Source organism: Stylophora pistillata, chromosome 1, assembly GCF_964205215.1.
Source record: "Stylophora pistillata chromosome 1, jaStyPist1.2, whole genome shotgun sequence".
Taxonomy (NCBI): domain Eukaryota; kingdom Metazoa; phylum Cnidaria; class Anthozoa; order Scleractinia; family Pocilloporidae; genus Stylophora; species Stylophora pistillata.
The window spans coordinates 57,121,132-57,146,800 of NC_142519.1; the positions used below are offsets into that span (position 1 = coordinate 57,121,132).

At 40.9% G+C, this 25,669-nt stretch overlaps 1 protein-coding gene and 1 pseudogene across 2 annotated transcripts; both read right to left on the reverse strand.

Annotated features, from left to right (window-relative positions):
* Positions 1-7,026: 7,026 nt before the first annotated feature.
* Positions 7,027-13,255, reverse strand: LOC148743262 (uncharacterized; annotated as a pseudogene).
* A 5,608-nt stretch (positions 13,256-18,863) lies between these two features.
* Positions 18,864-21,535, reverse strand: LOC111327727 (uncharacterized). Of its 2 annotated transcripts, XM_088725147.1 has the most exons (6): positions 21,040-21,535; positions 20,773-20,845; positions 20,574-20,600; positions 20,240-20,364; positions 19,755-19,983; positions 18,864-19,675 (listed from the first exon to the last, which is right to left on the reverse strand). In XM_088725147.1, the coding sequence occupies exons 1-6, from the start codon at positions 21,112-21,114 to the stop codon at positions 19,047-19,049; spliced, it is 1,158 nt and encodes a 385-aa protein (XP_088581273.1). In that variant the 5' UTR covers positions 21,115-21,535; the 3' UTR covers positions 18,864-19,046. The 2 variants fall into 2 exon arrangements, with proteins under 2 accessions (XP_088581273.1, XP_088581275.1); XM_088725149.1 differs by lacking the exon at positions 20,574-20,600 and having other exon boundaries at positions 21,040-21,534.
* Positions 21,536-25,669: the final 4,134 nt, after the last annotated feature.

Consider the following 25,669-nt stretch of genomic DNA (forward strand, 5'->3'; position numbering starts at 1 on the left):
TTTGGGTATCACAAGGGAAAAAGTGGACCTACAGACAAACGAAAAAAGGTTAAAATTTTGTAATTTTGCGTTATCTGAAGAAACCAATCTGGGTAATAGAGGCAAACTGTAGCTGAAAACTAAGAAAAGGGGTTGTCAATTTTCTGTAAGTTGTTGGGATAAATTGAAACTATGTAAAGACAATTGAGCTTTGTTGTAGTTGTAGCAAGAGTTAAGAAAAATTTTGGAAACGGTATTGGATAATGTGACCTAAGTGATTGGCTAAGGAGAACATTTAAAATACTGTAACATTTCTTTGTGTCTTACATATGCATCTCTTCATGTGAAATTCTTCATGGGATTTTGCCTTTCACTCTTTCGTTTAATCGAACCTGAAGTTGACGCTATTGTGGAGGATTTTACAATCCTTTGCAAAATCTGATTTCAAGACTCATAAACCCAAATCATTCATGTACATGAAAGGATGGATGCCTCCCTAGTGTTCCTGTTTCTTTTGCTACAGCAAATCGGTTGATAACGCGTTCACAAAATTTCATTTCGTTCCAAAGTTTCCGGAAGCCGAAATAGAGAGAACGTTGATGAATGGGACGAAAAATATAGGGATAAGAAGTATCCTGATCAATATTTTTGATACAGCATTTATATCTGAAACACCACCTGACTTACATAAAAGTGGTATGCATGCATTGTATTTGATTTAGTGCCCAGTTACCTCACGTAGGGTTTAACAACTTTTTGGGCAGAGGCCCATGTATGTTACTAGTTCAGTACCTCATATCGATCGTTCCTTGAGGAACGGTGCAATTACAAATGAATGACATTCTACCAACTTCTTTGTTTCATGACTAAGGCTCATGTTTATCGTCCTTTACGATACAGCTGGCGGCGCCCGAGGAGAATAGGAAGCGAGCTCTGGTGTTTTGATTGGCTACCCGAGTGGGCAAGATGGGGTCCATCTTGCCTGCTCGGGATTGCCTGCTTTGATACCATGCGTGTAGCGGACTTATTAAGTTCGTATCCTTTAGAAAATGTTGGCGACAAAGTTGCAAAAAGCGGCAGACGACAGTCAAGACAAATAAATCAGAAACAACCCTCGTGGGTTTATTGTGCTACAAACACAGTTGGCTTTAGTTTTTTCCTCGCTCTCGAAATAAACAAGTCATTCTTGATTCCTATTTAAGCGAAATCTTTTTGCTTCATATATAATAAGAGGAAGTTTCCGAGCCATTTGCACAGGTTTCAAAGTATATTGTTATGGTTGAAGAAGATCATACACATTCATGACCGCAAAAGAGATTTTGCAACTGAGTAATCCGAAAAAAAAAAAAAACAGAAACAAAACTGGATGAGACTTTGCCAAGTGTGTTAATGTTCAATTTCGCAACCACGTATCACACCATCAAGCTTCAACTAGTCACATGGCAATATGTTGACGATAAAAATTTCGGGTAGTCTCTTATATAACGGGCTCTGTTAAAACTAATAATTAACATATAAATGTAGCAGAGGGGTAAAGTGAGTGGGTACAGAGAAGTAGTGGAACAGTGGATATAGAGGACCAAAGGAACAGAGGGCACAGAGTATCAGTAGTACAGTGGAAAAGCAGGAACACAGGATCAGTGGACAGTGGGCATAGACGACCAGAGGAACAGTGGGCACAGCGGACCAGTGGCACGATGTGTGTAGTAGACTAGTGGAACAGTGAGTACAGAGGAGCTGAGCAACAGCGGGCACAGTGGACCAGTGGAACAGTGGAACAGTGGGTACAGAGGATCGGAGGAACAGTGGGCACAGTGGACCAGTGGAACAGTGAGTACAGTGGACCAGAGGAACAGTGGGCACAGTGGACCAGTGGAACAGTGGGTACAGAGGACCGGAGGAACAGTGGGTACAGAGGATCGGGGGAACAGTGGGTACAGAGGACCAGTGGGCACAAAGGACCAGTGGAACAGTGGGAACAGGGAACCAGAGGGACAGTGGGCACAGAGGACCAGAGAAACAGTGGGAATAGAGGACCAGTGGGTACAGAGGACTAGAGGAAGGCTGAACATAGAGGACCAGAGGAACAGAGGAACAGTGGGAACAGAGGACCAGTGGGCACAGAGGACCAGAGGAAGAGTGGAAAAGGAAGACCAAAGGAACCGCGGGAACACAGTACCAGTGGGTGCAGAGGACCAGAGGAACAGTGGGAACGGAAGACCAGTGGGCACAAAGGACCAGAGGAACAGTGGGTATAGAGGACCAGTGGGTACAAAAGACTCGAGGAGCAGTGGGCACAGAGGACCAGAGGATAAGTGGAAAAAGAAGACCAAAGGAACAGCGGGAACAGAGGACCAGTGGGCACAGAGGACCAGAGGAACAATGGGTATAGAGGACCAGTGGGTACAAAAGACCCGAGGACCAGTGGGCACAGAGGACCAGAGGATAAGTGGAAAAAGAAGACCAAAGGAACAGCGGGAACAGAGGACCAGTAGGTGCAGAGGACCAGAGGAACAGTGGGAACAGAGGACCAGTGGGTACAAAAGACCCGAGGACCAGTGGGCACAGAGGACCAGAGGATAAGTGGAAAAAGAAGACCAAAGGAACAGCGGGAACAGAGGACCAGTAGGTGCAGAGGACGAGAGGAACAGTGGGAACAGAGGACCAGTGGACACTGAGGACCAGAGGAACAATGGGTATAGAGGACCAGTGGGTACAAAAGACCCGAGGAGCAGTGGGCACAGAGGACCAGAGGAACAGTGGAGACAGAGGACCAGTGGATACAGAGGGAAAGAGGAACAGTGGGACAAGCGGAATATTGGGAACAGAGGACCAGTTGGTACAGAAAATTTAACAAAGCATACAAAAATTTATCGCATTCCTCATCACGTTTGATGGTGTTCACTTCTTTGAGAAACATAGTTCAATTTGTCTTTTGAATAACACCGCCATAATGGCTGCGTCGTGATCGTGAGCTGCAATGGCTCGCTTGATTTGTTCATGTGATGGTTTTCTGAGCTGTAACGGCTTAGGTTCTGGGGTGCAACTGATAGATTGAACAAGATTGTAGTGGTTCAGCAGAGAGGAAGTACTCAGTTCCTTTCCGCTTGCAAGGGATAGCTAGTTGTATAAGTTCTTCCACGACAAAGAACTCCTTCCTCGTCAGTGCTCTCTCTCGGGTCCGTTCTCCTTTCATATGGAGGTAGACTTGCGAGGTATGCTTTTTCAAGTTTTGAAAAAGCATATAGTTGTATACCCTTGGCCTTTCCTGCTGACTCCACAGGAGCAGAACACCTTAGCTTGCTTTTCTTTCTTCTTTCTTTCTTCGCCTATCTTTTCTTCTGGCTCTGAGAGATAATTTTCTCGACAGACGTAGTCGTAGTGCCCACAACCAGCAACATTAAATGATATGAACAACGAAGGCATACCATGTAACTGTTACCATGCAACTGTTACCATGCAACTGTTACCATGTAACTGTTACCATGTAACTGTTACCATGTAACTGCCACCATGTAACTGCTACCATGTAACTGCTACCATGTAACTGCTACCATGTAACTGCTACCATGTAACTGCTACCATGTAACTGCTACCATGTAACTGCTACCATGTCACTGCTACCATGTAACTGCTACCATGTAGCTGCTACCATGTAACTGCTACCATGTAACTGCTACCATGTAACTGCTACCATGTAACTGCTACCATGTAACTGCTACCATGTAACTGCTACCATGTAACTGCTACCATGTAACTGCTACCATGTAACTGCTACCATGTAACTGCTACCATGTAACTGCTACCATGTGACTGCTACCATGTGACTGCTACCATGTGACTGCTACCATGTAACTGCTACCATGTAACTGCTACCATGTAACTGCTACCATGTAACTGTTACCATGTAACTGTTACCATGTAACTGTTACCATGTAACTGTTACCATGTAACTGTTACCATGTAACTGTACATGTTGACCTAGTAGTATAGGAACAGTTGGGAAGTTTTCCAGAGATGAAAAGATCACAATTGGCATTTTAAGACGTTAGCCATGGCTAGAACCATAACATTTCCCAGCTCTCCAGTAAAATAGCCACGATGGGAAAACCGTTCAACTTCGTTTTCAAATTGTCAGTGGTTATCAAGTTTTTCATAGTGTTGCCCGTTCTCTCCTGACCACACTGAAACGGTTAATTATCTCAGTTTGGTGACTACACTGTCTTCGCTCTGTTTGAAAAGACCGAGTTAGCTCAATGGATACCGCCTCCCGGTTAGCTCAAAGGAAAGAGCGCTGGACTGTTGTTCGGGAGGTCGAGTGTTCGAGCCCCGGCCGGACCAACACTCAGGGTCTTAAAATAATTGAGAAGAATATGCTACCTTTCTATAACATCAAGTAATGGTTAGATATTCTAGTCTTCTCGGATAGGGACGAATAAATGGAGGTCCCGTCTCCTGCAGGGTTAGGGGCAGGAGACGTTAATTTCCCACGCACGAGATTACTGTGTGATGGATGTCCTCCCCTGGGGTGGGATGGGTGGGTATGGGATGGGTGGGTAACAGGACCCCCGTTGATATCAGTGTTTACTACACTGAAGGGGCTATCCTGTATAAATAATACATACTACTACTGAGATTAGTTAAATGTTCAACCACTTGACTATCTATTTCTCCTGTCCTTGTAATGCGAATAATATTCCTTGCCACAGCTCGAAAACAGCAATCTCCATGTTTGGGAATATGCTGCCGGGACATTGACCAGCTCTTTAAATTCAAATGTTGCCTATCCGTTTATCATGCTCGATGAAATCTCGATCCGTACTGAATTCAACGTTAGAAAAAAAAGTTACTAACGTGTTTGAATTAGAAAAGTGAAGATGTGACACTTCTGTTCCCGAATTACTAAGATTCGCCAGGCTTTGAAACGTAGCCATATTTGATTGTGCCTTGTTAAATATGTCAATCGCAGCCGAGTGACTCAAAGGGGCCGCATGGTTAGTACAATTACGCTGTGGCTCTGTTAATTCGTTAGTTATTTCCCTTTTTTCCAAAATTTCCAACCCAATGCCGAATTTTTCGTCTGATCTTTCAAATATGTGGCTTATCGTGGAATGAACACGTTCTGTTAACTTGAGTCTTTCGTGAAGTGCACGGGTTTCCTCTGGAAGTACACACGATGACTGACTTTTTTTCCTTGTTGTTTACGCGATCGAATACTATCATTAACAGAGCATAAGCTAGACGAACTCCCACTCTACTACCACTAAGATGACTGATCCATCTGTGTAGTGCTTCATTTCTGTTAGTTCCTCATCCCGAGGAAATTCCTTATGAAAAACAACAACAAGAAGAAAATTTTAGCAAAAGTCACATATCACTTACATTTCTACGAAAACGTTCACGCATCACGAGTTTAAGGTGGAAAACCGAAACGAAGCACAAGCAATGAGAGAATGCCTTTCTCAGGAGTAATATCTGGAAAATCTGGGAGTCTTCTCCTCAGATTTACATATTGCAGTTTAGTTTCGCGATTGCATTAAAGATCCTGTTCCTGTGTTTTTAAAAAGGTGATTAACCTTCTACAAATTGTGTATCTGTTCAGGTACATCAATCCTTTTGTGTAATTAGTTGGAAGGGGGACTTTTTGCGCAGTCATGTTACGCTCCTTAATGTTTTCGTATCTCACGCGACGGACCGTGATTCTCAGCTCTTCCGAGTCTGAGAGCATTCATTGTTCACCGTTTGCATTAACGAGGCTCCATAGGGTTATTTGATCGTGCAAGATTCAAACGTTTACGTATGCTCAGATATTAAGCTCAGCGAAGTACTAATCAATAATTTGTTTGGGAGAATGAGATTCATTGTAGTCCCCTGGGTAGAATTTCCTTGGATTTGGCGTAACGTTTCACATATTTGCGCCCTTCCCATTACCAATTAATGAAAAAAGAAATCATAGGAATAATTTAAAGTTGCCATAAACACAAGCATATAAGCGGCGTTCGCAGAGAATCCACACTCCGACTTTTGCCACTCAAATTTTGCGGAAAAAAGTATTTTTTCAAGGAGATCATGCGAAATCATAAGTGGAGTCTTTGAAATTTACTTTATTTGGTTGTTTCATCAAAAGCACCCATGCAAAAAGTCACCAAAATTGAACACGGAGAATACTTTTTTGCTGTTTGTTTACTATTCTTACTCACTTGATTTGATAAAAACAGAGATAAAACAAGACTTGGCTCCTTGGCCGTGTGCTAGCTAATCGTTCTTGGCAAAGTTCTTGTTAGAGTGCTGTACAAACTTAACTTTCGTTGAATAGTGGTAATTTATGTCGCACTCCTGATTTGGAAATGAGGAAAGGTAGAAAACAAATATATTTAATAAGCGGAGAAACTGCCTTTGAAACCCCTTTTTCAATTTAAGATAATTGACAGGACAAATTCCACATTTTGTCGAGGTTAATGAAGATTTCATCCAATCAAATTGGAGAAAATGACAAATGAAAGTCCAGTTACGGCTAGCGAGGGCCCCCCGTTTGTTACGTCTCGGTGCGCGTCATAATCAGGCGTAAACTCTATTGTGCTACCCAAAAGTAGAGTAATCCCTTTCCATGATTTGGCTTCTCTTTAATTTCGCACTCGATGTTTCGTTATAGCTACTTATTTTAAACCATGGTACTTGTTTCAAATGTTTCTCAGGATTTGGTTCAAAACTATGAAGGTTTTAAGGAGAGTTGCATTTACTTGCACGACCTGTTTTTGTACCGCAAGCTCAACTTAAAATAAATTGAAAAGTGCACTCGCGCCTCATGCGCCGGAAAACTGGGTTGTCATTCACTGTTTTATAAAGAACACTAAACGATTGTTTGGCTTCGGTTCGAAACTATAACAGTTTCAAGAGAGAGATTTACAAACCATACGAAATTGTCTGTTTTGGGCATGAGGGTCACGCGATCGTTTTAAACCAAACAGTTAAGTCGTGCCGAGCTCTGTATGCAAAACTTTCGAAAGACTTGCTGTAGATCGCTACATTTACTATATTTGTGGTTACTCCATTTCTCGCTCAAAATCAATGTTTGAGGCAGTGCTTATTCTCAAAACTAGCACGGTTGTTTTTTTAAGGTGAGGATGTCCATAAATTCATCTAAACTTGCCTCAAAGTTAGCAATTACAAAGGTAGAAATGAACATCTTCTGCGTGAAGTTATGTTTAACTGTCTCATGCGTGCTGAAACATGTTGTCAAAATTTCATTAAGTTGGTCTTGACCGCTGTCATATACTGTAAAAACCAAAATTACTGTCAGTGATAGATTTAGAAACGCTCATTCAAAATATGTTATTATGAAGAGAATTTCATATCTTACCAGAGATCTCCACTAGATCAGGTTGATTCAGTCATGTGTCACGCTCTTTACATTGAAAATGTCACGGATTCAAATTTACCTACATCGCACAGAAATGGTTTGCGTCAAGAGTGATACTTTTCCTATTTGTACTTTATTTTTATTCTAGAATTTACCTCATTATGGAGCAAAAAGTAATTTTTTTGTAGACAATTATGACGATGTCGATTTTAGGTGGCAAGCAGGTTGAAATGCCCGTGTTTTTACGTGATACCGTAAAATAGTAAAAGGTAAAGTAAAAAAAAGTAAAATACAAAATCAGTGGCCACTAAAAGATTAATGAATTAAGTTTTCTCTTTAGTTTCGATAATCACCGCCGGTGATTCACCGTCTATTTGTCTCTTTAAATTCAAATGACCTTTTCTTACTTGGTTATTATAAATTATAAGTAAACGAGTTTGGAGAGATTTAATTACATCGCGTGACTTATATGGGTTTCAAAATATTGATTGAGTCGGAGGAAGTATTTGCAGCTATGCTTCTACGTTTTCGCCATTTTCCTCTATTTTCATATTTTCTTTGTTTTACCAACTAGTCTCTCTGCTACCAGGAAAGTAAAGCTCTACTCCTCCATATGTTCTGAAACCCCGAGTACGCCGAATCAGTCCTAATCAAAACGGATCAAACAATGTTCTACATTCCTAATTAAGAATTTAGACCTTTTCTTATCAGTTACAGTCACACCCTTCTAAGAATGTGGAAAGTTTAGTTACCAGATCTTTTTTCCTATCTCGGGAACCATACGGAATCTCAAAAAATTTAAGCATATCCTTAAGCATGACTACGCTGAGAGTTTCAAGTTTCTTATCGCGTGAGAGGTCACACAAGCAGTACGAGTCATAGCAAATAGGGTGCTTTAGACCAAGCTGGCCGGCAACGTTTTCCAACATTTCACGTCTTTCTTGCTCCTCTTCCTCTGAGTAAACTTCCTCCAATTCAATTTCTCGGCTTCCCTGTCTTCTTCTTGCAGCCGCCAGTCTCGAGAAAAACCCCTGCACTTGAGTCTTTATTAGCCAGTCCTTCCTTTCAAACATGCGGGAACCATCTGGGTTTCTTGCCGTTCTCATGTCTGCAGCTACTTTTCCGGGATCTGCCTTCGTACCCGTTCTCTCTCCATGGTCAAGATACTGTTTAACTTCAGAAGTGAAACGCATGGCTTCCTGGCTTCATGGCTTATGTAAAGCCCAACCAAGCAGCATATCACTGCCAGGACTACCAGCTTCTTGCTGGTGCTGTCGCTCGTCACTAGATTTACTGGCGCGCAGTCGATTTCCTCGTCGTTAACACGGAGGAATTTTTCCGCCCAGTCTCTTCTGAGTTTGTCGTACACTGTATCAGAATTTCGGAGAATTTGGCAGTGGTCGCCCACATTGAGGTGACTTTCTAATTCACTGAATTTCTTGAACACCATATTGCACCCTGGGTCAGAACAGGCAAAAAGACCATTCGCTTGTTCACCATTACCATTTTTGGTCGCCTTATGGAGCCGAGCCTCTTTGAGCGGAAAGAAATTTTCATTAACAACAAGGCATGTAGGACTCTGAGGCCTGGCGACTAAATCTTGGTAAGGAATCAACCTTCCCTGCCCGATGCCATAAACTCTCCATATTCGCATTCCTTGCCCCTCAAACTTGAAGTTGTCATATTTACTAAAACCGTGTATCTTTTGTACTTCAAGTGTTTTTTCAGTTTCGTTTATTGAGCAAACGCAGGCAGTTGTACCTCTAACAGGACGTTCTGAGAGTGCTGCACGCATATCTTTGGCAGAAACTATATCATGTCCCTCGTTACAGTATCGTCGGATTGTTGACTTCATCGGGCAAAAGAATCCGATCACAGACATCTTTTCTATACTGGGGTTCAGAAAAGTCATATCGCATGACTGCAATACAGTCGAACCTCGATTATCCGGACCTCGATTATCCGGACCTCGATTATCCGGACCTCGATTATCCGGACCTCGATTATCCGGACCTCGATAATATGGACCTCGATTATCCGGACTATTCGATTATCCGGACCTTTTTCTCCGGCCCCAATGTTATCATGAATATTAATTATCTTTGATTGTGAAGTCGCAAAAAGCCCAATAATCCTTTCAAATTACTGTTGAAACAACGTATTATGCTGTGCGCTTTTCAAAATTCGGACAACAGCGAGTCAAATTCACAGCCCGAATCTAGAGAGGATAATATCGCTGAGTCCATGGTCGAAATGTTGGAACATGAACAGCACCTTGACTATGAGGAAATACCTAATGTTCGCGATGTGGAAGACTGGCTTAATCTGGAAAACGAGCTCCCGAATTCACCGCAAATATCTGATGAAGAGATTTTAGCCACCGTTGTCGGAGATTCGACGGAAAGCGCAAGTGTATGTAGCGCGGACGAGGAAAAGGGGGCGAGGACGAGAAACTAGTATCGACTAAAGAGGCACCGCAATGTTTCAAAAAATACTTGTCGTGGATAGAATCACAGAACGATATTGACCCTGTGCATGCGCAGTTAATGCAGCTAAGACGAATGACAGACTTCGCAATGCGATCAGGCTACAAGTCTTTGAATCAAACAAGCATGCTTGAACATTTTAGAACTTTGTAAATACCTGAACTGAAAGTTTTTATTTAGTTCTTATTAACTGAGCGGGAGGTCTGTATGGGAGAATCTTAACCGAGGTCGCCAGTACAGACCTCACTGCGTTCGGTCTGTACTAGCGACCGAGGTCAAGATTCTCCCATACAGACCGACCTAGCTCGGTTAATAAGATGTTTATTATATGGCTGTGTATTATATGCCAATTTTTTATATTCTTCGTACCTTTTTTTTTCTAGACCGGTCTAGATGCCGGTCTAGATGGGAAAATCTAGACCGCTTTCAATATTTATTTCAGCCAATCAAATTCGCGAATTCGGTAGTTCCCATTCCTTGTGAGACACAGCCCTATAATAATTGCAAATACATACAGGCTGTGTATATTTCACAATTAAAATGATGTTTTCTTTGCTGTATACTTTTGTTTAGATTTCTATCTCATAAATATTCATATTTTCGATTATCCGGACTATTTACCGAGGTTCCGACGAGTCCGGATAATCGAGGTTCGACTGTACTAATTCGTTTCCCTGCATCCCTAACGGCCGACGAGATAAAGTTGTTGTGGTAACATCCTGCTTCATCGCTCCATAGGTAAATTTCACTAATTTGGGGGTGTTCCTTCTTTACAACCTCTCGTGTGTTTTCAATAATGGAACAGACTGCATACCAGTCCTGTTGGCACGAGTCGAAGATATGAGCGTACGACGTCAGCTCAACTTTCCAGAAGTGGTATTCTTAGATGTGTGGGTGGATATATGCCAGCCTATCCCACGCTTTCCAAACCAGTCGGATTATTTCTCGCGCTATTTCATTTGGAGAAACTTCATTGCCCAGTCCATAATCAGAATAGCAGACTCCGCATCTGGTAACTTCATTGCATCTTGTTTCGCCTTCTCCTAGTTTATTGAGCGCATGATATGCGCTTTCCAAAGCAACATATTTTCCTGGGCCAGGTTGAAGTCATACAGGAGATCTTCTCGTTGGTCTAAGTTGTAAGGTGTCCAGGGTGAATCTTCGATTCCTTGTCTCACATCTTGTAAAACCTTCTTCAGCAATTGACAGTCACCGCAAGTGGATTGGTGCTCATGCGAACATTGATGTTGAAAGTCGGGCTCTACAGGATCACTTAGCGCAAACCTTCGACTGTGGTCAGCACAAGTGGAGTCATCTGGTTGACAGTGCAGGCGGTAGTCAGTTTTGAGATAGCGTTTAGCATCTCGTAGTTTTGGACGAACATACAGGTACCACTGCATTTCCATTCCTCCTTTGTCAAGGGTTTCAACCAGTGTTTCAAGTGTCTGAAAGCCCGACGCACAATCGGCAGCAGTGTTATCTAGGCCTTGCAGTGACTTACGTTGAGATGCTTCTCGAATTTCTAATATTTTGAACATTGTGGACCCACTCAGAGGCTCGTGACATTGTTCTTTGCAATACTCCAAGTACTGTTCAATCGTTTGGCATCTCTATCTTGTCGTCATTATCGAGGACAAGTATCTTGCTACCATAAGAAACATCTTGATAAAAGTACGGTCTATTTACAAGATCTACAAAGTGATCTACTTTGCCCATATCATGGCGTAAACATGCACGATGCTTTGTTGCGGTCTCAGGGATAATACCGGGCCCGTTTAAATTAGCGTGAAAACGTGCCTGCTTGATTTTCCAAGTAGAGATTTTTCCATAGGGCAAGTGAAGTTTTTTCTGCGTGTTTATAGCGTACCTATAGGCGTAAAACTAAGAATCTGCCTCTTTAAATTTCTTGTTTTCGCGTTTTTGTAGGCACTCATCAGGACCAAAGTATGATCTGGGACTGGGCCCTCTTACATCTCTCTTTCGACTGAAACCATCGATTAGAACAGCTCCTCTCTATTGCACGGCGCAATTACACTACACACAAGCAAACAGTCTTCTTTCGCTTTTTGCACTACATCCAATTGTTCCCTTTTGGTCAGATTTTGCAAGGGAGTTTTTAATTGAAATGTAAGGGGTTCGCGTTCTACCTCTCGTTCAGTAAGATTCGCAGTAGTGTCCATTGCTGTGTTGTAGGATTGAACTACATTGGTCACCGAAGGTGTCAAAAGAGAGGCCCCTTCTGATCCTGGAGTCCAGCCTTGTGTATTTGGAGCCTCAAGGAATAGAATCGAAGGGGTCATGGCCATGCGACGGATGGTTTCAACCGCAGCCTCTTCAGCAGGTCTGTTAAAAAAAGAAAAAAAAAAAAAAAAAAAAAACAGAAGCGGTAAAGGGAATCTAACTAGTTGCCTTTGAAGTCAAGGAAATTAAAAATACACTAACTAAGAAACAGAACGTTCCTACAACACACCTTTGAGGTAGGACGTGTTGTCCAGTTTCCTCAGGGAACAGCCAATCCTTTTGTCGAGTAACGTCTTGGCGGTGTTTCTCTCTGCAGGTTGCGCAGATTGCTGGTAATTCACACAAAAAGATATTTTTTCACAGAAAAAAATCGTAAATTAACGAGCTGAGCTTGGCCCCGCCCTTTTGACGCTAGGAATCTCATTTGAGACAAAATGAGATTCGTGCCCAGCCACCCGGCACCAACCACCCCCCCCCCCCCCCCCATCCTCACTTTCGGTACCTCTAAATAACAACGTGATATCCCTTCTTAAAAGACAAAAACAATAGCAAAAACCTTTGTTTCTCCCAAAATAAGCCAGCATAATATGAGTTCTGGATCTGCACTTTTGTAATATTTCGCAACGATTAAAAGCAGTGAGATCGAAAACAGTGCTGAATTACATGAAACCTAGTGGAATATGCGCAGCACCCGTAGCGACTAGAATCAAGGCCTTCAAGGGGTGTCTTCCTGGGCTTTCCACGTCAAAGAAAACACAGTAATATGTATGTATACATATCAGTAAAAAAGGCTCGAAGAACAATTTTACTTACGCGAACCAACAAGCACGGTCTTTCCCACGATATATTTTATATCTCGAGCTTTTTTGAAATTAACATGTGCTCCAGATATCGCTGATTTTTTTCCACAATGTCTAGGATACTGGCAGGTCTTCGGCGCTTGTCAGTACTTTCCCAAAGCATAACAATGAGCAGGACAAACCGTCATCTTCTCCAACCGTTCCTCAGTGATATCTAACAGACCAGCTCTTGCTAATATTAGTTCCCTCTCAGAAACACTTTCCCTCGACAAGTGATGTTTAAAGAGATGTGCGCTGATATCAGCGTTACAGCTATTCAAAGCTGCAAAATCTGTACACCCACGGCTACTTCCACATTCTCCACTTGTAACACTTGAAAACGAACACATCTTCTCTATAAAAAGCTTATTCCCGTAGCAAAGTAAATATTTTGGACGTCTTACGCAAAACATTTGCAAATTAAATTATTTCAAATTAGCCCAATTAATGAAACACCAAGGGAAAACACACACACACACACACACACACACACACACACACACACACACACACACACACAGACACACACACACACTCAAAAACAAGACAAAAAGAAAATGATAAAAAAGATAAAATTTTGAGGTGATATTCAAAATCAAAAGACCGCAATAAAAATGAATAATACTTGTACTATACTTAGCGGTATATGGTATTTCGGGGACTGGACTAGACTGGATTGGACTAGTAAAACGCGGACTAGTAAAGCGCGGACTAGTAAAACGTGGACTAGTAAAACGAGAACTAGTAAAACGCGGACTAGTAAAACGCGGACTAGTAAAACGCGGACTAGTAAAACGCGGACTAGTAAAACGCGGACTAGTAAAACGCGGACTAGTAAAACGCGGACTAGTAAAACGCGGACTAGTAAAACGCGGACTAGTAAAACGCGGACTAGTAAAACGCGGACTAGTAAAACGCCGACTAGTAAAACGCCGACTAGTAAAACGCCGACTAGTAAAACGCCGACTAGTAAAACGCCGACTAGTAAAACGCCGACTAGTAAAACGCCGACTAGTAAAACGCCGACTAGTAAAACGCCGACTAGTAAAACGCCGACTAGTAAAACGCCGACTAGTAAAGCGCCGACTAGTAAAGCGCGGACTAGGAAAACGAGGACTAGTAAAACGCGGACTAGTAAAACGCGGACTAGTAAAACGCGGACTAGTAAAACGCGGACTAGTAAAACGCGGACTAGTAAAACGCGGACTAGTAAAACGCGGACTAGTAAAACGCGGACTAGTAAAACGCGGACTAGTAAAACGCGGACTAGTAAAACGCCGACTAGTAAAACGCCGACTAGTAAAACGCCGACTAGTAAAACGCCGACTAGTAAAACGCCGACTAGTAAAACGCCGACTAGTAAAACGCCGACTAGTAAAACGCCGACTAGTAAAACGCCGACTAGTAAAACGCCGACTAGTAAAACGCGGACTAGTAAAGCGCGGACTAGTAAAGCGCGGACTAGTAAAGCGCGGACTAGTAAAGCGCGGACTAGTAAAGCGCGGACTAGTAAAGCGCGGACTAGTAAAGCGCGGACTAGTAAAACGAGGACTAGTAAAACGCGGACTAGTAAAACGCGGACTAGTAAAACGCGGACTAGTAAAACGACAACAACAAAAAAGAAATTTCTTACGAAGGCGATCAGAAGACTTAATGGCAAGCCAATTTAGTAACAACAAACATATGGAACATATGTGTGAACTGCGGTTATGAGACGTATATGAGCACGATCCTTCGCAGTAAAGCACTATTTGAGCAATAGTGAAAATCAGACCTGAAAAAAATTTCACGCCTGTACGGGCCTTTCACTATTGCTCAAATAGTGCTTTACTGCGAAGGATCGTGCTCATATACGCCAATTTAGTAAGTGACAATCCCTGTTTGACCTTTAAGCTGCAAATGGGTTTGACATGCGCCAGATACAAACGAACTTATAAGTTTAGGCTAAGAAAAAATTTTATTCAGCACCAGTTCAAAATCCTAAAATACACTTTCGTCGTACATTTCACGGCAGAAACGGAGGAGTTCGATGAATAAAAGTCGCATTAAATCTCTTTGTGTCTAGGTAGAAACAGTCTCATTGACTTCAGCTTTTCGGTGGAAGAAAAACCGATTTACACACGCCATTACAGAAAACAAACAAGCAGACTGACAACTCCAAAACACATATTTGCATTCACTTACAATTTGACTTTCTGTGAAATTTTAAAACGGAACAGAGGTAAATCTTTGAAGATTAATCGTCGTTGGAAATAAAAAATACTTTCCTTAAGATCTCTGATTTTCTTTTTACGAGAAAATCGTCGCATGATCATTTAACTCGTGTGTGTTTGTCATAACAGTACTGCTGTTTCTTCAAAAGCGTATGCTTCTTTCTTCTTTAATTGACAGGTGTCACATCGTGACAGTTACTTATCAAAAAAATGTTTCAAAATTTGCTCGGAAGCCTTTTAATTACCTTTAGAAATAAAAGTGTTTCGGCGAAAGTTTTCTCTTTAATTTGAATAACGTTTGTTTTCTTCATAACTCACTCGCTATCAAATTGTTAAGTTCAAGGAAGATTTTCCCGTAATTAAACTCGTAATTGTAGCCCTGATTCATTCGGGCTTCTTTGGCAATCATTTAAGGAGACGCGAACCGACAATTTTCGTTTTCTAATGCAACTGAGTCAAGACAATTTTACTTAGGGGGGTCGCATTACAGTCAAGTTTTAATTTCACCGGATTTCGAAAAACCTAAAACCAATTTTTTTTTAACGGGAAAACAAAAATGAAATTGACAACATTAATTCGGATCGCATTTCAACTGGGTTAAAATGGAAACGTCAATCACTCAGTCAATCTCACATCCGGCAAAAATAAACATTCCCCCGAACTAACCATGCGGCGAAACAGAACACTTTGCATGGCGATTATAGTCTTTTTGTTTTCAGCTATTTAACAACAACAAAAAAATCAAAGGTTTGCTTTTGTTTTGCTGATGGAGAGATGGAGAAATTGAGAAATGGAGAAATTTCCCGCTCTTTTTGGTTTTATCTTTTTTCACACGCACGCACAAATGACAACTTTGTCCGCAACGGACGCGGGTCCTTTCGTTTCAAAAAAATTTGGCAAAATCGGTCAGCCCCACCCAGGCACACCGGCGTCTTTGATGATTTTTAGAAACTTTAAGGAAACCGCAAAAATTGGGTCGCATTAGAAAATGCTTGTGTTGACAGAGTTTAATCCCTAGAGTAAACAATTCGGTGTTTTACTAGTCCGCGTTTTACTAGTGCTCGTTTTACTTGTCCGCGTTTTACTAGTGCTCGTTTTACTAGTCCGCGTTTTACTAGTCCGCGTTTTACTAGTTCAGTCCAGTCCAGTCCAGTCCTCGAAATACCATATACCTATACTTAGCTGTATCACCTAAAAACAAGGACATTCCGACGAGCTTCTGCCTGAAATCGGCACTGCTGATATGTTTTCCTTAAAACTACATTTTCTGTTACGCGATAAGATAAATTTTTAGTGTTAATTGAAATAAAAAGAAGTAATACTCCTGACACTAACCATTTCTTTCGACAACTCGAAAATACCTGCGTGATATCGATTCAATGTAAAGAGCGTGACACATGACTGAATCAACCCATTCTTGTGGATATGTTCTCAAGCCCAGATAAGACATGAGGTTCTACATATTTTGAATGAACGTTTCTAAATCTGTAACTGACAGCAATTTTAGTTTTTTACAGCATAAGACAGCGGTCAAGACTGTCAAGACTAACTTAATAGAATTATGTCAACATGTTTTAGCCCGCATGAGACAGTTAAACATAATGTCACAAGGAAGATGTTCATTTCTACCTTCGTAATTGCTAAATTTAGGGCACGTTTGGATGAATTTATGGACATCTTCACCTCAACAAAACAACCGTGCTAGTTTTGAGAATAAGCACTGCCTCAAACATTGATTTTGAGCGTGAAATGGAGTAACCACAAATATGCATAAATTAAGTCATATGCACTTTGAACATTGAAAATTAGTAAAGTCCATCGAGCTCCTGTAGCTCGAACAGACGTTGCCAAAAATGTTTTTGTTGTTTTCGGCACACCAGCCCTAGTACTAAACATGGACAGTGGTGAGGACTCCAGATCCCGTTATACTTTTGAGAAAAGCGTCTTGGAACAACAGTACACTAGCTCAAACTTGGAAAGTGCTGTTTGTGTGGTATTTTCAAAACAGCGTAATTCTTCATTGTTTGGTCAAAATTTACATATTTTGCTACCAATCTACAGAAGAGATGTAAAATGATACCACATGTCCGATTTATACTATTTAAACAACTGCGTAAGTTTTTAGAGCCTCCAGCGAAACGCTGAAAATTAACTCTGAAATAAACACTTTTTTAATAATTTTCAAAGCGAACAAATCTGTCGTTTGTACTTTCGTGACTCTATAGGTCCACTAACCAAACCTTTTCATTTGGACAGCGTGTTTGACTGATGAAACCTCTCAAAGCGAATTTGGTCATATCACTACAACATAGCCAATGAGAAAAAAGTCAAACCAACAAAAGCACAAGATACACACTGATGTTTGTATAATTATTTACAATGCTTACAAGGGCGTAGCCAGGGGGGGTCCTTGGGTGCCCGTTACCCCCCCTTGGTAGGTCTTCGTTAGAGCAATCAACCTACAATATTCAGGTGGCGAAAATGCCATGACAATATCTTGGCCGTAAAAGCCATTGATATGGGCCTTCGTGCCGCGATAATACGACTGAGCCCGCTGATACACGCGGGAGAGTAGCGGCGTAAATGGTGAGTAGCCTCTGTGACACCCCCCCCCCCCTTTGAAAAGTCCTGGCTACGCCCCTGGCTTATCTCCTCGGTGCAGTACTGAAGAAATATACAATGATTGATGCTAGGCGACAGTTTGTGACGGATAAACACATAGAGGCGTACAGATCACGTTGGTTCATTTAGAATCAAACTGCCGGCATCAGTGCTTTTAGAAATAACGAGTCATTGTTAGCGGTAGCACAGAAACGCTTTGCACCACTTTGCACAAATTGCTACTTACTGGTGCCTTTCGCTCTTGAACTCTTATTATTGCCTCATCTTTTTTTAATTGGAGGGTGGCGGCTTTAGATGAGTTCATCACAGAATCCCAGCCTTTCTGAGACTTGTCGAGTGAACAAAATTTCCGCTGAAAAAAAAGCCACCTATCTCCTACGGCTGCCTTTCAAAGATTCCCCGAGCAGCAGCTTTTTTTAGCTCAAGAGACTTTCTTCGAGTCGGTTCCCATCGTGTTTCTTGCAAATAAACATCGCCTTGGCCACCATTTTGAATACATTTGCTTTTATTTGTTTGGGCTGCAGTCATATGATCTACTTGATTCAGAGATCTCTCGCCATCTTCCTCATTATTTTTTTGATTAACTTTATATCACCGCATAGTGGTATGTTGCTCGCACCGATCAGATCACTCATTAGAGTATATCTATCGCACCAATCAGATTGCTGCATTAAGGTTTTTATTTTGCACCAATTCGATAAGAGCATTGGGATATTCTTCCACCAAACAGAGCGCTAGGGGATTTTCCCTCATGCCAGTAATTCCATATTATTAATGATTTCCAAGTAAAATATCTCTTCAGTAACGTTAAAACTGCTGTGTGCTGAGAAGATGGATGCTTACGGAAATGTAGGACACTCGCAAGTTTCATACGACTGTGACATAATATTTTGTAAACACTTTATCAACCGATTTGCAATACAAAAAGGGAACGTTTTGGGGGCATCCTCTTATAGGACCATGATTTGGGTACATTAAAGTTAAAGTCGGGTTTGATTCAACCAAATTGAGAAAAATCAAAAGAATGCCTTAAAGAACTGCGCTTTTTCTGATTTGATTAAACCAGATGGCACACAAATAGCCCGGTATGTGATTTAAAACGAATAAAGCTTATATTTTGTAAACTGTTTCAACAGTATTTATTCTCCTTATCCAATCACCAAGCTTACATTATCCAATACCGTTTTTCTTAACACTTGATACAACTACAACAAAGCTTTGCTGTCTCTATATAGTTTCTCTTTTATCCCAACGCCATGCAGAAACTTGACAACGCCTTCTCTTAGTTTTCAACTATAGTTTGATTTTATCGCACCATGACCCAGATTGGTTTGTTCAGATAACAGTAGCCTGCGATACACTTGGTACCAAGAGCGCGGCTGTCGTCGGAAGTGACATACTTGTTTGATAAGCGGTCAACTAGACTCCATATGTCAATCCACTTGTCTGTGCCTTCATGGGCTTCAGATATTCCGTATTTTGAAGCGAAGTGCAGCCTTACTATAGTCACAAAACTGGAAGAGGGATTTCTCTTATTGTGGTCTTTTGGGCTGTACTTGTAAAACCCGTTGATGTTCCTCGCCTTATGGTAAGTTCTTCCCATCAAGAACTTGTCGAACTCTGTTTTGTCGTTATTTGGAGCGCCCGCCTTCCTGTTATAAATAACCCTGATGGTACTGATATCACTGAACCGGAACATAACCTCTTCCCAGTCCCCCATATCAGGGTGAATGTGACTCGCTGCATCTGCGTCTGCGGTTTTTGCTGCTGAGGTTGAGAATGTGGTTTTGATAAAGAGAAAGGTTGGAGAAACTTTCGTGGCAACTAGCGTCCAACCTCCACCCTCGGTCTCCATGTCGCAAAAAGCCTGGAATGAGTCACCTGTCGAGACTCCGTTGGGATCAATCCAGTAAAGACCGCTACCACGACTACCACCTTAAAAAGACCGTTGAGATCATTTGAGATCGTCTTAGAGCCCATTCAGCTTTCGAATATCTATGAATCATAATTTCACCTGATTTAAGGATATCCATACAGTGACGGCCAGGTCTACTCGCTACGTGACCTTTTCCACCAATCATCAGTGGTAACCAACTGCTTCCATCGCAGAGTTGCAAGGCACTTTGAGAAGCATTGTAACGAACGGTGCCAGCAGTTCGCTGAGTACATTTCTCAGCGGTATCGCCAAACTTAATAGCACCTTGAGGTGATTTACCTGGCGGACCGGTGTCGCCTTTTTGACCCTGAAAAAGAATAATTAAAAGTGTTTATTTCATACTGAGATGAAGAAGTACATCGCAGAGATCGACCTCGATGATCTATCGGCCATGGATCTCATTTTTCACTGAAGCAACTACGTTAAGCTAAGATCGATTTGATAGCTATCATAAATTAGAACAGACCCTTGCTTTATAATTTCACCAACTTATTCAACTTGTGTCATTCTTTTCTCTATTTTTTCACCTTTTCTGAATCCATAGAACCGGATTTTTCACCAACCTTTGCTCCGTTTCTTCCGTCTCGACCGTTACAACCATCTTTGCCTCGGACGCCTTGCGGACCTTGAAAACCTTGGACGCCTTGCGGACCTTGAAAACCTTGGACGCCTTGGGGACCTTGGATACCTTGGTAAAGTAAGAGGAAAAGACATTTGCGAGTACCAAGTCTTTGATAAGTAAATTTTTTGGACAAAAAATGAGTCTATGGAAATTGATAACTGTAAGTGCTGACTTTGATTAATTACTTAGCACCATGAAGCATATCAGAGAGTTCTACAATTGAAAGATTCATTCAGCTGGAAATTATAAATCGTAAGTGATAAATTTTCTTATACCATTTTGACAATCCCGACCGTCTTTGCCTAAAAGATGAAGGAAAAATTTTTTTAGCCAACTTTAAAACATCTAGCAAGCGTGTAAAATGTGTAAGCCGCGGGAAAAAATTCGTTGTGTGAAAAACTTTCAATTCCTTCCGACAACTGAGAGAATATAAACTACAGTTTGTATTCTCTCCCTTTCGACTATTCTTCATACCGTCGTGACAATAGCAGCATTCCTTTGGATCCGTTTTTCCACACTTGTTTTGTGGTGTTCCATTCGCAGAGCCCTGAAAAAAAAAACATCGATCAACATCAGAATTTACCATTACCATATCGATCAAGAACTGGAAGTCCTCGCCGTAAAATTAAACGAAACAACAAATTTCGTCCGGTGCCTGAATGGTAGTCGGGTTGAAAATTCTCTCAATCCACAAAACGGAATATGCTTCAGTCATGTCGATTAACCTTAAAAAAGCCTTACCGACTTGGCCAAGGCGTTTGCACTATAATTCAAAGCAAAAACGAAAATTAATGCAAAAGGTAAGCGCCTGAACATGTTTAGTTGCCTCTTCTTCTCAAAAAAGTTTCAAAATCATTAAAGAAAATGAAATTGAATGAACACTTTGAATGCAAAAAGGATTGTTTATTCTTAACATGAACGAGAAAAATCGGCAAAACCTACCGCCTAGACAATTAATTAGTTATTATAATTTGCTGCTTTGGGGGCTTTCCTTGGACAAAGATCATTTATGTATTTAATCTTTTGATTAATTTCTGTTTTCCTCCTTCTTTTCTTTCGTGGCTGCACATTCTCGAAAATTAAATTAATTTTTTGGGCGATTCTCGACAAACGAATCCAACGAAGAGATAACGAGGGCATAAAATTCTTATGTAATTCGTGTTTAAAAATATTTACACGGTGTCTGTCGAATTTGAATAAATTAACTTGTCAAATAAATCTTGAATCGTTCAGCACTCATCTTTTAATGCGAAGGGGAACCGTCTCTAGTCTTTCTGTTTCTTTCTTGTCCATCTTGGCCCCAAAATGTGACTTGCTCCGGTAAAGTAAGTCTTACAGGCCTGTGATGACGTAACCTCGTTCTTTAACCGCCTCCAGTAACCGCCTCCTAATTAGCTCAATTGGTTAGACCGCTGGACTGTTGTGCGGGAGGTCGAGGTTGATGGTTCGAGCCCCGGCCGGACCAACACTCAAGGTCTTAAAATATCTGAGGAGAATGCGCTACCTTTCTATAATATCAAGAAATGGATACACATTCTAGTCTTCTCGGATAAGGACGAATAAACCGTAGGTCCTGTCTCCTGGATCTAGTAATTAGTTAATTTGGTTAGGTAGGGGAAGAGCCCACTCACGAGATTACTGTGATGTGGTCTGGCCTGTTAACTGGGAATTGGGGGGAGGGGGCATCTTCAAATAAGTTTCCTTCGATTGTTTGTAAACTGCCGATGCAGTCCGGTTAAAGTCCCCCAAAAAGTATTGTGATGCGCATTTGATCATATCCGCATGTTAATTTGCGCAATATAAATATTAAATTATCACTTTTAAAAGTTATTATTATTATTATTATTATTATTATTATTATTAATTTCTTCGGATGCATATCGTCAAATTTGTCTGACACATAAACTATTAACATAGATCGATGACCACGTGAAGTTAACCGTGAAACGTGAAGTATTTTTTAAATTTTTTTAACTGCCTGTCGGCTTCAAAAAGGCTCATTCTACAACGATGGTTTGTTTGGGAGACATTGGGGAGGAAAGGAGGAAACAGAGAGGATCAGGGGAAGTCTCGTACCCATACCTTCCATGACCAATTGGTTGTAGGTTGTCACATTTCAGTTGCAGATAGTTACACGGTAGGATCTGGGAGCGAGATCAGATTAGAGGGTGAAAAGGTGACATAATACTGAACAAACTTATCAAGGAAGAAGTTTATTGATTTTTTGTCATGGTTAAAACAGATTTCCAAAATTTCCCCCTGAATTACTCAGAGAATAATTTTTCTAGCCATTTGTTTTTCTTGTCCTATTCCCAAAATAGTCCTTAAGTCAATGGTCTATTCTGCTTCCAACCAGAATTCCAGTCCAGACACTCGTTTGAGTCGATCCAGTAAAGTCCGCTACCACGACTGCCACCTAAAACAAAACGTTAAGATGATTTGGGATCCTAAACTTAATCAAGGCTTCAAACCTCTACGAAACATAATCTCGCCTGATTTTAGAATATCCAGGTGTACTGGCCAAGTGACCTTTCCCTCCAGTCACTAGTTGCACCCAAGCACTTCCATCGCAGAGTTGCGAGGCACTTTGGGAAGTATTGTAACTAACGGTGCCAGAAATTCGCTGAGTACATTTCTCAGCGGTGTCGCCAAACTTGATAGCATCTTGAGGCGATTTACCTGCCGGAACGGTTTCGTCTTTTCCCGGCCCCTGAAATAAAAATTCAAAATGTTTATTTTGAGATTGGAAAAACGTAATAGACCGTAGAAATCGATTTGGACGATAATTGAACAACAGTCACAGAACTCTTATGTACTGCCAACCCCTTGCCAAACCTTTATTTATTATTTTTTGCCATTTTTCAGTTAAGATTTCAGGAAAGACTCCATGATATCCTTTAATTAGGGAACTGTTTTTTCTTCTATCGTCCCTTTTTTCTTTCTTGTTGTTTAGTTGTCTGGCAAATAAGTTAAGTTCGATTTTCTGGAAAAGGTTATGAACTCAAACTGAGCTTACCAAGGAAACATAAACGACTGACCTTTGTTCGATTTATTCCATCTTTCCCATGAAAGCCTTGCTCCCCTCTGACTCCCTTCGTATTAAAAATAAATAGTGAGTCGTAACCATACATGTTGCTGCTTCTACGAATAAGTTACATTATTTATCCATACCCACTGGAAATTGAAATTTAAACACCAACCTTTAAGCCGTTCATTCCGCCCTTTCCCTTTGGTCCTCGTTCTCCTTTATTTCCCTGAAGATAAGAAACCTTTGCAGAGTTAAAACCTGTGACTGAACTGATCAAAACTAATCTATGATATAAAAACATTGCTAGTTTTGGATTTAAAAATCAAGTGAGTCACATACCTTGACAGCATTTGTTCCTTCGCTTACTTTAAAGAGACCTTGTTCACCTTTCTCACCCTTAAATGAAATAAAACATTTATCTTTTAAATACACCGCATACTAAAATTCCATTCATATATTGGCACTTTTGTACTGTGGAAAATCATACAAAATGAAGGCAAGAGTATCTTCAATTATTGAAAAAATTTGGAACGGGAATTTCCCTTTTTTTCTTTTTCTCCATTTTCGGTTGTGGTGTTTTGTGCTTCGTTTCTTTGCCCATTTCTTTATAACAACCTTTGCTCCCATTTTCCCGTCACTTCCATCACGGCCATCTTTTTTCTTCAATCAAAGGCAAGAAAATATTTGTTATGAGTGGTTTTCATGTAACAGGAGATGTTCTCGAGAGAGATTCTAACCTAGTCAACCATCTCCTCCAGTCGTCTGGAGCTCACTCTGTTCTTGAGAATGCATTGCTAGCAAAACGTTCTCAACCAGTTGTAGATGTTAAAGTGATTCAACCGGTTTCGAAAAGCAAAACTTAGAAGGTCGACTTAAGTATCCAAGACTTTTCTTGGTTATTCCATACTGTGTTGACCATCTCTACCGTCTCTATCTAACATAACATAACATAACATAACATAATCTTTATTTCTTAAGGTCACATATCCTAAGTTACAACACAAACTCACAAGGGAAACTATTACATGTCATATTTAAAAATTATCCTATTACTAAAAACGTTCTTAAACCTTTCAGTGTGGATTCTAGGGACAGAGACCGACGTATTTCTAAGATTGTACCTCATGTTCTTTTCCTACCTGGAAAAAAGGGAGGGAAAAGGTAGGTAATTTATAGGAGAAATGTGAAATAAAAGAAATAATATTTTTCTTACGCACAATATGAAACTCAGAAAGTTTTGATATATTCTTACCGTCGCGCCAGTTACAAGCGTCCTTCGAAATAGACTTTCCACTCTGGTTTTGCTGTGTTCCATTTGTCAAACTCCGAAAAAAGAAGAAGATCTGTAACAAACTGTGCAGAGCACTCACATATATTCATCCACAGAGACGATATGCCTTAAGTATACATTGTCAACAAATGCTTACTCGCCGATTGGTTTTTTGATGCTGCAAGATTAGCCAGGATAAAAAAAAAAAAAAAAAGCTTAGCGCAGGAAAAAAATCGGAACATCTTGGCCTCCTCTTCTTTCCCTGAAAGTTTCTTTAGAATTATAAACAGAGTTTCAAGACGTGAGAATTTTGAAGGCAGTGTCAGTTGAAAATTTGCATAGATCAGAACCAAAAAAACCGCATGAGAGCGGCTTAGATGTTTGCATAACTTATATTTACAGTGCTTACGTCCTCAATGCCGTATTGACGCTAGGCGACAGTTTGTAATAAGCATAGCGTGACGTACAGGTCACGCTAGTTCGAATCGATCAACCGGCGTCAATGCTTCGAGAAAAAGAAAATGAATCATCGTTGCGTGACAAATGAACAAAAATCCTGAAAAAGATCACTTATCTTTTGTTACTCTCTTCCATCGATTCTCCTTGCAGCGGCCTATCACAACTCGACCCAGATCTCCCCTACCGTTGCTTTAAACGATGTTTCGAATTAACTTACCCATAATTAGTTGTGGCAGCAATCATATGATCTTCTGGATTCATAGGTTTCTCGCCACCTGGTTCCTTAATTGTTTGTTCAGTTTGTGTTTTTATTTCCTTTAATAATTCGATGTCAGCGTATAGAGTGGTATGTTGCTCGCACCAATCAGATCATGCATTAGAGCATGTATCTCGCATCAATCAGATCACAGCATTGGGGTATTCTTCAGGGTGTCACAGAATTGCCCCTCATGCCAATCATGTCATGGAATGAATGAGTCGCCAGCCAAATATGTCTTTGGCGTTTTTCGAACTTTAAACGGATAAACGTTTAAGACTAAACCCTAAGAAATGGCTTGAGAACTTTCCTTCTCAACGTGATTAGTTGTATTTTGAGAAGATGAGTGCTTACGGAA